General features: G+C 43.4%; 1 protein-coding gene across 8 annotated transcripts in view; it reads left to right on the top strand.

The window, feature by feature from the left end:
* LOC122547132 (epsin-2-like) overlaps positions 1 to 12152 on the top strand; it is a 40182-nt gene that overhangs the window by 24031 nt on the left and 3999 nt on the right. For 4 of the 8 annotated variants that reach the window (XM_087978207.1, XM_087978206.1, XM_087978208.1 and 1 more), the window contains exons 8-11: positions 190 to 339; positions 870 to 980; positions 3082 to 3336; positions 3556 to 9963. In XM_087978207.1, coding sequence (XP_087834333.1) covers positions 190 to 339; positions 870 to 980; positions 3082 to 3336; positions 3556 to 3836 — 797 coding nt within the window. In that variant the 3' untranslated portion in view covers positions 3837 to 9963. Of the gene's footprint in view, positions 1 to 189; positions 340 to 869; positions 981 to 3081; positions 3337 to 3555; positions 9964 to 12152 lie in introns of those variants that run through there. The other 4 variants (XM_087978213.1, XM_087978212.1, XM_087978210.1 and 1 more) reach the window with 3 other exon arrangements.

The following is a 12152-nucleotide window of genomic DNA, read 5'->3' as shown; positions in this document are numbered from 1 at the left end:
TGGTTAATGACTGAAAATGTCTCACTGATCATTTACTCTGTGTCTTCATGGCTCTGCACAATCATCTTCCATTCTGATGTAACTTGCCCCAACAATGTCCTAACAGTGGTCCTTGATGGTTGTTGCTTGAATTGAGCCTTTTTTTTTGTTTTCGGGGCCAGTACAATGAAGAGCTCATCCCTCTTCCAGCAGGTTCCCGACTGGCTGCCGCGACTTCTGATCCATGGGGATCCTCTGGCCGTCGTTTGTCAGGAGAGCAGCAGTCAAGAAGCACAGATCCCTGGGGTTCAGCTGCAGCAGCACCTGACAGAGATCCCTGGGCACCTACTTCTCCCCCAGGTAAGATGTGACCAAGACATGTAGAGGACATTAGTGAGAAGGATCCTTCATCTGATCACTTTTAATTTTAAAATAAAGAACTAATGAAAACCCCACTTTGGTTTGATAATGTTGTTCTTTGAATGGAGATTTGGAATCTACAACCACAGCTTTATAGTTTTATGGTACTACACTGAATATGTGGGTATGGTTCTGCAGGCTGTCACCACCACCTGCCTGTGCTACAAAATGAGAGTCAGTGAAAACACAACACTGGAAAAATTACCAGAACTCTGGAGAGAGAGAAACCGAGTCAGCATTTCAAGTCCGTTTCATCTGAGCTGGTCCTCTGAATAGGAACCTCCTGAAGGACAGTTGTTGGGCTCAACATTTAACAGTTTCTCTGTCCAAAGATGCTGCCAGACCTGCTGAGTTTTGTTGTTCTTTCAGCATCCATAGTATTTTGTATTTTTTGACTTTTTTTTTTGTTGCTGTCTCATGGTGATGTGTCAATCATTAATTGTCTCTGTCTCTTCCCCCCCCTCCAACAGTGGCTCCCCCCTTCCACTCTTTCAGTGCGGCTGATGCAGCTGTGACCGATGAGTTCTCTGTGTTCAGCCATCTCAGGGGGTCACCCAGAAAAGTGGAAGGCCAGGGCACGGGTAAGCTTTCTTCCGCCAGGCTGTGTTTTTCTGACTAGACTCATGTCGGGGAATGTAGGTTTGTTTTGTATTACTGTGGCGGTAGCGGAGAGGCTTCAGCAATGCTGCAGGTCCCTTACACACAAGAGAGTCTGCTCAGAAACAAACCCTGAGACAGAGAGAGGGAGCGAGGAAAAAGGAAGCTTCAGAAAACTGAGTCCCAGGGGAGAAAAATTGAATCGATTTAACCAAATAATCAATTATCCGAACGAAATAGCGTCCGCCCATCTTGTTTGGATAATCAAGGTTCCTCTGTGCTTGGCTGTGAAAGCTGCTAGAAGGAGTTTGCGTGTGAATATTGGGTGAAAACTGGTTCAGGACTGTGCTGACATGCACTTCCCTCTGTCTCTTCCCACATTTCCGCGAACATTGAACTGCCAAAGAGGAACACGTTGAGGTGAACGATGAAGCTGTATCCCAGGAAAACACTCCTCCTCCTCCTCCTCCTCCTCCTCCTCCTCCTCCTCCTCCTCCTCCTCCTCCTCCTCCTCCTCCTCCTCCTCCTCCTACAGCAGAGCAAGGGGAAAAACTTCTCAAACTGCCCCTTGTTGACAGTACAATAAATCCTGATTTTGTTTTGCAAAAATGTTGTTTAAAACAGGGCAATATAGTAATTGATGTTGCAATTTTGTTCTGTAACTTTGACCCCAAGAGTGTCTGTTCCTTGGCAGATCCCAAATGTGCATGGAATTTTCTTCCTCCTGTGGGTTGTGGGGTTGGTGCCCCAATGCCAGGAAATTCTTCAGCTTCTCCAGCACCAGATTCTGACCTTGGATGGTGCACTGTTGTTCCACCACCAAACAGTTATTGAGGGTCATCTTGTGTACAACTGTAAATCTTTCTTAACTTTTAAAGTAACATATAAATGTATATTTCTCTTACCAATGTAAGAATTTAGGAAGATACAGCATTTCAACTTGTTTTTTCAAACCATTAACCACAGTGTAAACCCAACCCTGTCAGACAGAAGACTGGTATTCCTGCTTGTACTTTTCCTCTAATGAGCAATATCTAAAGGGAACTTAACTACAGCTTTTATGTTGGTTGTGCTGGGAAAAGTATGATTTCACTTCAGATTGTTTCATTTAAAGTCACTCTTTTAGGCTTTTTGTAGCACAGTGGTAGTCTCCGTACCTCTGAGCCAAGGATGCCTATGTTCAAGTTTCACCTGCTCCAGAATTACATAATAACATCCATGAACACCTTGAAGTCACACTTTTCAGGAGCCCATTGATGATGATGTGAGGAATTACTGCTTTGATTTTTAGCATTTTAGAAACGTGTGTAAAGGGGACAGAGAGGCTGATCCAGTGGTTTATTTATTTGACGTGTGCTGCATTAGATGGATTTGAGTTGCAGAAAATCTTTCACTTCTGAGAGAGATAACAAACCAGTCCAGGATGGAGCAGCCCCTTCAACTCAGTCAACCCTGAGCCTGCTCCACACCAGGCTGCCGTGTTCCCACCTGATGAAGGAACAGTGCTCCAAAACCTCCTGATTTCAAATAAACCTGTTGGACTAGACCTGGTGGCGTGAGACTTATGACTTTGTTGACCCCAGTCCAACATGGGCACCTCCACATTATGATCCCATTCCAAGTACAGCATCTTCAGATCGTGCTGATGCCTCGGTTTGACCTATTCCCAAGGTAGTGATTGACCGAGTCAACATTATTTCACTCAAATGTTAGTGATCAACATTTTGTCTTTGACATTGTGACATCACTGTCAGCTCGAGGTCCTGTACCTCCCAGACACATAGGTGGTATATTCTGCCATGTAACCAGGGCTGCTTGAATCTATCTATTTCAGGGCTGGCATGGAGTTGGAAAACATGTCGGCCCCTGGAGGTGAGAATGCAGCAAACCGTTGGGAGCTGAAATCGTGACACTTTCCCACCAATACTGCGGGGGAATTTGTCAATAATACAGCGAACCTCTGTGCCTGCTTTCCCTTCCGCATCTGATTTTGAGATTTGGTTTGTGATGTTTACTGTTTGTTATCATGCAAGTCTCATTCTTAAAAATTAATCTACTTGTTGGCTGTTCTGTCCTACTCCTCAGGTGGCCGGTTCGAGGTTCTGGGTGATGGTCTGACCACTCCAGCCACGTCTGTTGTCACAGGCTGCTCCGACGTCTTTGACATGCCCTCCATGTCGAGCACTGTTCCATCCAAGCTGCCCACCCCGAAGCACCAGCCAACCACACAAAAGAACCCTGAATCCTTTCTGGGCCCCAATGCTTCACTTGTAAATCTGGATACCCTCATCACCCGCACAACGCACCCAAATGTGAGCACCAACCCCTTCCTGGCACAGGGTGAGTACCACGTTCTGCTATGGGCACCGACCATCCATCAGATGGGGTTCCTGATTGGTATGATTACCCGTGTAAATTCAGTTCAAACTGACGTCAGTGCTTTCAAAAGGACATTGGAGCAAACGGGGTTTTGGCTGTGGTGGGGTTTAAACGAATTGTCGTTATTCGTGCTGAGTTGTGACCTTGCTTCTCTCTCCTTCCTCACCTCCCTTTCCACAGCTGTGCCTGTTGCCTCTGCCAACCCCTTCCACAGCACTCCCACACAAATGTCCAGCTCCGTGATAGCCGTGACCCAGACTCCGTTTGGACCTGTCGACGTGACAGCCACCTCCTTTTCCGCAATGCCCAGGGTCGGGGCTGCTCCCATGGTAACCATGCCTGCGATGCGGATGCCACCGAGCACAGGCATGCAAGGAATGATGGGGTCAAACTACGTTGCAATGGCAGCCCCTCCACCCACTGGTCAATCTGCAAGCTCCACCAATCCATTTTTATTATGATCCTTGTCTCAGCTTTGTGTTTAACTAATCTGTTTTGTATTTGATTCCTCTCTCTTCCTCTGCACAATTCCAGTGTGAAAGTATCCTGCCATTTTCCTTTGTTTTGGACAATTGAGAGAATGTCATTAATGCTGCAGATATTCCAGGCGTCTGTTTGTACTAAATAACTTGCAGCCACTGTGGACTGATCTGTATCTGAGTGAGCAGTTCACTGAGTTGTGAGAGGCTCTCTGGTGTTGGTTGGAAAGCTGCTTGCATTTCCACCTTTGCTTCATCAGACTGACCAAATCCAGTTACAGTTGAGCCAAATTCTCCCTCCCCACAGTCGTGGGGGTCATAATGCTGGCAGTTGGTTGATTTTTTTTAGTGAAGCTACGTTGTCATGATGGTGGTTGCTGGGCCGGAGGCTTCAGCACAATCCCCTTCTTGTTCTGTGATTTCAACAAACAGTGGGTGAGCAGGAAATAAAAATGGCAACCCGTGTCAAGGTGCCCATTTCTCAGGGCTGCCTGTCTGATCACCATGCACTCAGCTGCTCCATTCCTGTGAATCGAGGTGGGGAATGTGGTTGTTTTGTAGGGAGGCCAAGGTACAAGACTGCATATCAGTTCCTTCCAGAGCCTTTGAAGTCCTGTCCAGGTTTGGGCACTTTCTCAGCAGACTGCTCCTCATTGCATTCACTAAATGCAGCCACTGTATTTGGATACTGCTATCTCTGTGCCCCTCCTCTTGGGTTTTACTGGGGACTGACTGTCGTCTCTGCCACTCATTCTACAGCACAGTGAACCTGCAGTATTTCCATACTTTGTGAACCTTGGTTTTGCACACACTACTCCATACCAGTCGCACTGTTCCAAAGAGCTCTGGCCTCGCCAGTTAATGATGCTGTTGTAGTTGAGTAGCTGCATTGTTTTCCAGCTGAGTTGCCGGCAGTGCTTTCAGACTGTCAGTTTGGGGTTTTTTTTTTTTGTCACTCTCCACTTCTGGGGGAACCTGACTACAGGGGTGTGTCCCTCCATTAACTCCCTCCATCAGGCTCCTCTTGCAAACTGTGGAATGTTTACAGGCTGTGAGGCCCCAGCAGTTGGGACCTGAGATTTTACAGCTCGATGCTGGAGAATGTCCAGCGTGAAGTTTCTCGTAATTTTCTTTTTGATTTAAAATGTGTTTTTTTTTTGTCTTTTTTTGCTGCAGTGTGGTTACTAACTGCCCTGTTCCATCAGTTCCAGTGAGGAGGGCCCAGGCATTGGTGATACTGTTGGGATGAACAACATCTGCAGAGTTGTGCTCCCACAACCAACCCCCTCCTCCCCAACCCAAATGCTACTCATTACTCTGGAAGGATCTGTTTCACTGTTTGCAAAGGGGGAGTCATTGTGTCAAGGCTGCTAATTGGGGCAGGGGGCTTTGACAAATTGAAGGGAGTTGCAGAATGCAGCTCTCAGAACACTAGCTTGATTTTCAGTAACACTAAATGAAGAACCTTAATTTTTTATTTTGAGTGGTTCAGTGGGGCAATGCAAAAATGCTCCAATTCTCATCTGCCTGTCGTTTGTGCCTGTCAGCTTATTGGAAGTGGCCAATCCTGGTACCACTGGTGCTGACAGACTTTCAGCTATAGTAACACAGGCTTTACATTGAATCACATTTTGGAAAGGTACTGAATTTGTACTGAATCTGTTCCAGAGTTACTAATCCACTGGCTTGCTGACGGCAGTGTCTCTCCTAACCTGCCAAGAGGCCTCCGTGGTACTGCCTCAAGTTTACCTCTCCTCCCATATTATGTCACTGCCACGTCAGATGTTAATCAATAAGAAATTTCACCTTCTTAAATTTTCAGATAGCTGTCTGAATTTAGTGCTTTTCATAAGCCCTTGATTTCCAGATTCGTACAAGAGCACGTGTGAGAGACGATTGAGAGCCTCTGTACTAGTTTTATTTCAGCATTAGATTGGGGGTTGGGGGAGCGACATTAGTTTTTGCATTTCTGGGAGCAGTATGAGGTATAAAATACACCTGTTCTTCTGAAGACCATCTCACTGTCATCACTGAGCAGGGAAATGCACCCTTAGCATTAACCCTTTGGTCAGGATTTATAGTTCTTTGTGTGCGCACAGTAACCAGTCTTCCAAGAGTGAGTGACTGACAGCTGTTCAACACTGAACACACCCAGAGCTCCCTTCAGACAGTGACTTCCTGCTGAGATGTTTTTATTAATGTCACGTTCTCCTACTAATGTGTTTGGGCCAAATGTATTCTTTTGAAGTTTGTTTGGAATTTGACCATTTGTGGAGCCTCTCCTTGGAGATTTCCTCCAAACCCCTGATTCTCCACGCAGCCGTTCAGTACCACACTTCCAGTGCCCACTCCCAACACCATCCAAAGTCCTGTGGTGGAACTACAAGGTGAACAGTCATGCTGAGGTCTAGTCAAGTATTGTGCAGGAACTTTTTTTAAGTTTACAAACACTAATTGTGTGTAGGAAAAGGACTGAGAGAAGAATTTTGTGGATCTTTTAAAACCCTGAATTGCTTCACTGCAATTAATCTTGTGGAGTCAAGATGGGAGTTTGTAGTTTTCAGTGATGCTTCTCTGCGGTTACAAGAAAGGCAAATTACAGCAAACTTTCATGCAAAATTAACTAACGTTTTAATTAGTCAGGATATTTTAATTCTGGGCTTAAAGTTTTACAAAAAAAACTAATGAAGTGAAAATTACTTTAATAATTCCAGTCAAGATCAAATACATAGAACTGTCAACCCAGAAAAAGTTAATTTCTGCCTCAGAATTAAATGTCCTCTGCAGTATTACTGGTCTCTGTATATAGTAACCCTCTGCAGTATTAGTTGTTCCTGTACAAAAACCCTTTTTGTGTTTTTAATGATCTGAGTACAGAATATTTCTTGATACCTTCCAACAAACTACAGAATGTGATGCACAGCATTGGAAAAGTCAATGTTTTGTTTTTTTTTTCTCTCCTATTACTGGAACCAGTTCTCTGGGGACAAGTGTCCAATCTATCTAGAGAACCATGCTATCCTGGGCAAAACTGAAAGACACTAATGACTTGGTGCAGTAATTTTAAATATTGGTATTGAAGCAATGTTGTATTTATGTTCTGACTAAGACTATATTTGTTTACAGGAATTTCCATAAAGATGTTTACCACTCAATTTCTTTACATCTATCCTTACTAGAAGCCTCTTTATTCTGAAGCACAGAATCCTTCCTGGTCTTGCCCTGTCCACTGATCTCTGTCATAAGCTATAGCCTCTGAATGATGTCCTCTCAAGCTCACAGGAGGACTTTGGACCTCTTTGTCAAATTTGAATTTAAAAACTGTCTACCCTCCAGTGCTTAGTTTCTGAGGTAAATTGAGCCTCGGACTTTCTAAAAGCAGTTCCATGTCCAACGCTTGATCTTTATTTTCTGAATCATTTTAGATACCTTGGATAATAACTGTGAAAGGAGGTGTAGCCCTTAACTCCTTAAGTGTGTTGTCTGGGGCTACTGGATAGTTCACTCACCCTGACCTTCCACCTTTTTGAATTGGTGCTAATTCATTCACAGGTATCTACTGTGGGAAATGTTTCACTGGAGCTTTGGGCAGAGACATGAGGCAGAAGCCTCAGTGTTTTTATTGTGCCGAGCCTGGGCTGTACTTATCCTGACAGTGTTTGAAGACAGTGTAGAGAGGGCTTTACTCTGTATCTAACCCAGCGCTGTCCCTGTCTCAGGAGTGTTTTATGGGGTTATTGTAGAGGGAGCATTACTCTGGATCTAATCCTGTTCTGTATCTTGCCCAAGGAGAACTGGGAAATGCTATTATTAGGTGGTTATGATCAGAATTCATTGAAGCATAATGTCTCTCAAATTAACAAATACAAACTTCTGGTTTAAATGTAACATTGAAGTTTGAAGTACATTCTGTGATAATGAAAGAGGAGGACATGATTGTGCAGAAGTTGCTGCAAGTGTTGGCAGATGTGATGTTGTATTGACCCCAATCTTTAGGGTAGTTGGTAGTTCTAATGAAGGGGACTAAAAGCATATCCATATTTGGGATTAAATGTATGTGTGCACATGTAGAGATAAGGATGGGTTCTGTGGTTTTCTCTCTGAACATGTCTGACATGGAGTCTGGCCCACTGGCAGCTGTTGCTCCAGTGTTGCAATACTTGAATATAAAAGTGTGACTGGAATCTGGAAACAGTCCAGTGTGGTCTCCAATGCAGTTGACAGGGAAGAGTTTAAAACCTAGAGCAGGTAAAATCAGAGCCTGTGGGAAATGTAACAGTCAGCAGCTGAGAGACCTGTCATAACAGCCAATTTTAAAGAGTTATATGTTTTGGAGAGCTGAATGTTGCAGGAAATGGGGCCTGAAACAGTTGCTGCATTGTGTATCTTGCAGCTCAAATTGGTGTCAAAGCAAAGTCATGATTTTTTTTTGAGTAGTGAAGGTAACATTAACTGATCTTTGAACCAGGCTGTCAAATCGAATCTGCTAAAGGGCAACTTGGCCAATTTTGAGTGGTGACTCCTCATATGCCCTGTGGTGTAACGGACTTTGTAAACAGACCTATATGCTGGTTTCTATGAAAATGAATTATTCCCATTCCGTCCTGATCACCTTACCTGCAAAGCACCCCTCTCGATCTATCCTGTTTGATGATCTTTCTCCTCATGTGTAGGTTTCTGATTCATGAATGCCTCTACAGCAATAGAGAGGCATTCAGATTCTCTTGGAAAATCTGCTCTGTACCTCCTTTTACTTCATGCACTGCACTGCAGTGGTTCAGAAGATATGTTCTGTGTTTTATTTTTGTAAAACTTTACAACATTTGAAGGGACCTGGACATCATCTGCCATGTACACACTTGTGTCTGTGCTGCGGTATTGTGCAGAAATGGAGGTTACTAAGAGCCATCAATTTAATTTCCTGCCCCTGTGTTGAAAGCAGCCACTGGTCTAAACTCCTTTGGCCAAGTGAGGGAAAGGCCTAAACTGTTCAGACCAGTAGGACCCTTAGCTTCCCAGACTGTGCTGGTTTAGCTCATCCGTCAACTGTGGGCAGCAGGTAGGGATGGAATAGCAGCCCAGATGGGCACATCTCATCCTGGCTTTCCATGTTGCCATCAGCCAGTGTCAAGACTCTTCAACTCTCGATATCTGTTCAATGGCTGTCTCCTTCCCACACGTATCATTTGCTTTCTTGAGTTCACGCAGGGCAAAGTCTTCCACAGGGTCAGAGGTGCGAATTGCAATCGCTTGGAGATGAACAGGTCCCTTCAATTTAGACATTGGTAAAATTTAGACATCCAAAGAATTTATTTTGTAGTGTATCATATGCATTAATTTATTATTCATGAGTATTTATGTATAAATATATTTTACCGTATTGTAACCTGGAGTACAAGAATCAACACTCATTTTTACTTGGTGCAGTCATAGTGTATTCTAACATAATTGGACTTTGTGTCCGTATACAAACTATGCATGTGGAATTATTTAAGAACTGGTTTATTCCTGAACCCCATTATTGTTTTCTTAGATGATGCCATGAGTATTTTGGAAGGATTGTTTATACTCACTGCTAGTGTTGCTGTACAGTGTAGTTAATGTTTCTAGTATTGTTGATGCATTGGCTCTGATATTTCTGGACTGTAGCAAGTGTTATTTGGTGCCCAGTTGCTGTTGGTTTGAACTATGGTTGAGGGATAGACTGTTACTATAATATGTTGGGGAATTGTCTGTTATGAAATAATTCAGTAATTATGAAAATGGAATGTTACCCTTCCCTTTGCTGCACTGTTAATATTCATTAATCCTTATCTGCTGCCCTGTTGTCCTGCAACAGTAGTTAACCAGTGTCAGATCGCAACCAGACCCCATACAAGTTGAGAGAACTGCATGTGGGTTGTGGAGCAATAGCTTTAAGCAGTAATTCAGAATTTGATTTTAAATCCCACTGTCTCCTGCTCTACACAGTGCCATATTTCTCTTGGGCACCAGAATCATTGCTACAGTCCTCATCTTTTACTGTAGATATCCAGTTGTTTTTTAAAGAAAGTATTAAACCACTTTGGCCAGATTAACTGTACCTGCGAAAATAAAATTGTGAACCTGTCCTATATCAATGCTTCTTTTAACTTAAAACCAGTTTTGGCAGAATTTCGGTGGTGTTTTAATGCAGGATGCACCTGTGACTGCTTTATTAGTGGGGTGTGTTCATTTAAAAAAAAGTCAATAGTGGTACTGTACAGTGTTTTTGTGGCAGATCAGTTTACCTAGCAGCATCACTAGACACCTGAGAGATCCGTGCAATATCACCTAAATGATATTCCCATTCTTTACAGTTATGATATTAGTTTGTTTATTTTTAAATCTTATTAAAACAGCCTATAATTTGTACTAGCCCTGTTTTTTTCCCCCCAGTAGTTGTACATCTTAGTGAAAAGTGACATGCCTGGAGTAGATGCAGTACTCCCACTTGAGGCCCAACCAATTTTTTAAGCTCAACATTGATGTCCTTGTGCACAGTAGCTAGCACTGATGCCTTACAGCGCCAGAGACTATTCCATCCTCGGGTGACTGTCTGTCTGCCTTGAGTCTGCATTCTCCCCCTGTTGCTATGTGGGTTTCCTCCCACAGGTCAGAGCTGTGCAGTTAGATGGATTTGCTATACTCAATTGCCCATAGTGTCCAGCAATTAAGCAGGCTGGGTGGATTAGCTATAAGAAATGCAGGGATAGGGTGGGAGGCTAGGGCTAGATGGGATGCTGTTTGGAGGGTCAGTGTGGACTCAATGGGCCAAATGGTGTCTACACTCTAAGGATTCTATTGTATATGCTATTCTACTGTGTGTCCCTATTCATAAGCATCTTAGGCTTTATTAACCATACCCTCATTCTGCCAACTTTTAAGGAATGATTACACATGGATGAAAAAGCAAGGTGGTAATGAGTAACCGTTTTAAAACGAAGTGATTGTAGAAGAAATTCCAGAACTTGGGGCCTAGGCAATTGAAGGTACAGCTTACAAGCTTGGACCAATTTTATTTGGGAATGCATGAGAGAACAGAAAAAAAGGAAGTGAAAAGAGTGTGTTCTGGTGCTAGAGAAGATGAGAATTTTAAACCAAGACTTTCTTTGAAGAGAGTCAACATCTATCATTGAACACAAGGGAGATAGCTTTAACTTGTGTTGCTCTGAAGTCAGGCAATGGCTCTGGGAGGGTAGACTGCAGAAGGCCCACAATTCATTTCTTCCTGCACAACTGCCACAAATCCATTTATGCACAATGCTGTCCAACTTGAGTTACTGATACCAGCTACACTTGCAGTTTCAGTAGAAACCACCAAATATTCACACACACTGCTCATGTGCAATATTTCCCCATGCAGCCACTGATTAAAAACATAGCATCACCATAAACAAATTTCCACACATTCTGCAGCTAGTACTGACTGTGACCCCCAAATATTCAAAGCTGTTTAGTCAATACAACAGGCTACCATTGGGTCAGAGATATCATAACATTCAAATAGGTATTTTCTCATAATAGGCCTCCTGGCGCAGAGGTAGGGATACTACCACTGCACAACAGCCCTTCCAAGGAAGTAGACACTTTTTTTATTAACAAAATCAACCTGTTCAGGGATGTTAACATAACTTTAGTGCCGCTGAGACTCCAATGCGGGCCTCTAGGAATAGAGATGCCTGTGCCACAAGAGTCAAAAGTGTGGAGCTAGAAAAGCACAGCAGATAAGGCAGCATCTGAGCAACAGGAGAATCAATGTTTTAGACAGAGGACCTTCATCAGAAATGTGCCAAAAGAGCCTTTCAGGGGTATGGAAAATCCTACTGTCTAAATACTTTTCTGATAGATCAGTGGACACATTAGAAGTTCATTGAAATAACTAAACAAAACTGCACCTCAAGTGGCAAATGGATCAACCTCAATGAAGCAGAATTATTTTAATGATGAACATAGCACAATGCCCCACAGTAAGAACAAAGGGAAAGACTGACACCTTCAGGTTGTGTCAGTTCTCCATGTCTAGATCAGAGTGGTGCCACAAAAGAACAGATCAGGCAACATGGAGGAGCAGGAAAATTGGTGTTTTTGGTAAAAGCCCTTCAGCTGGAATCCCCTGCTTCCTTTGGCTTTGTTATCGTGCTGCTTGTTAAAATACAGTGTTGCACATTGCTGTATTTTTTTGAAAATTCCTGATGAAGGGTTTTTGCCCCAAACACCATTTTCCTGCTCCTTGGATGCTGCCTGACCTGCTGTGCTTTTCCAGCACCACCCTAATCC

Source organism: Chiloscyllium plagiosum, unplaced genomic scaffold (genome assembly GCF_037043375.1).
Source record: "Chiloscyllium plagiosum isolate Xiang-an unplaced genomic scaffold, Cpla_swu_hap1 HiC_scaffold_33, whole genome shotgun sequence".
Classification (NCBI taxonomy): domain Eukaryota; kingdom Metazoa; phylum Chordata; class Chondrichthyes; order Orectolobiformes; family Hemiscylliidae; genus Chiloscyllium; species Chiloscyllium plagiosum.
Note: the sequence above shows the minus strand (reverse complement) of the source record. Positions and strands in the feature narration are given on the sequence as shown.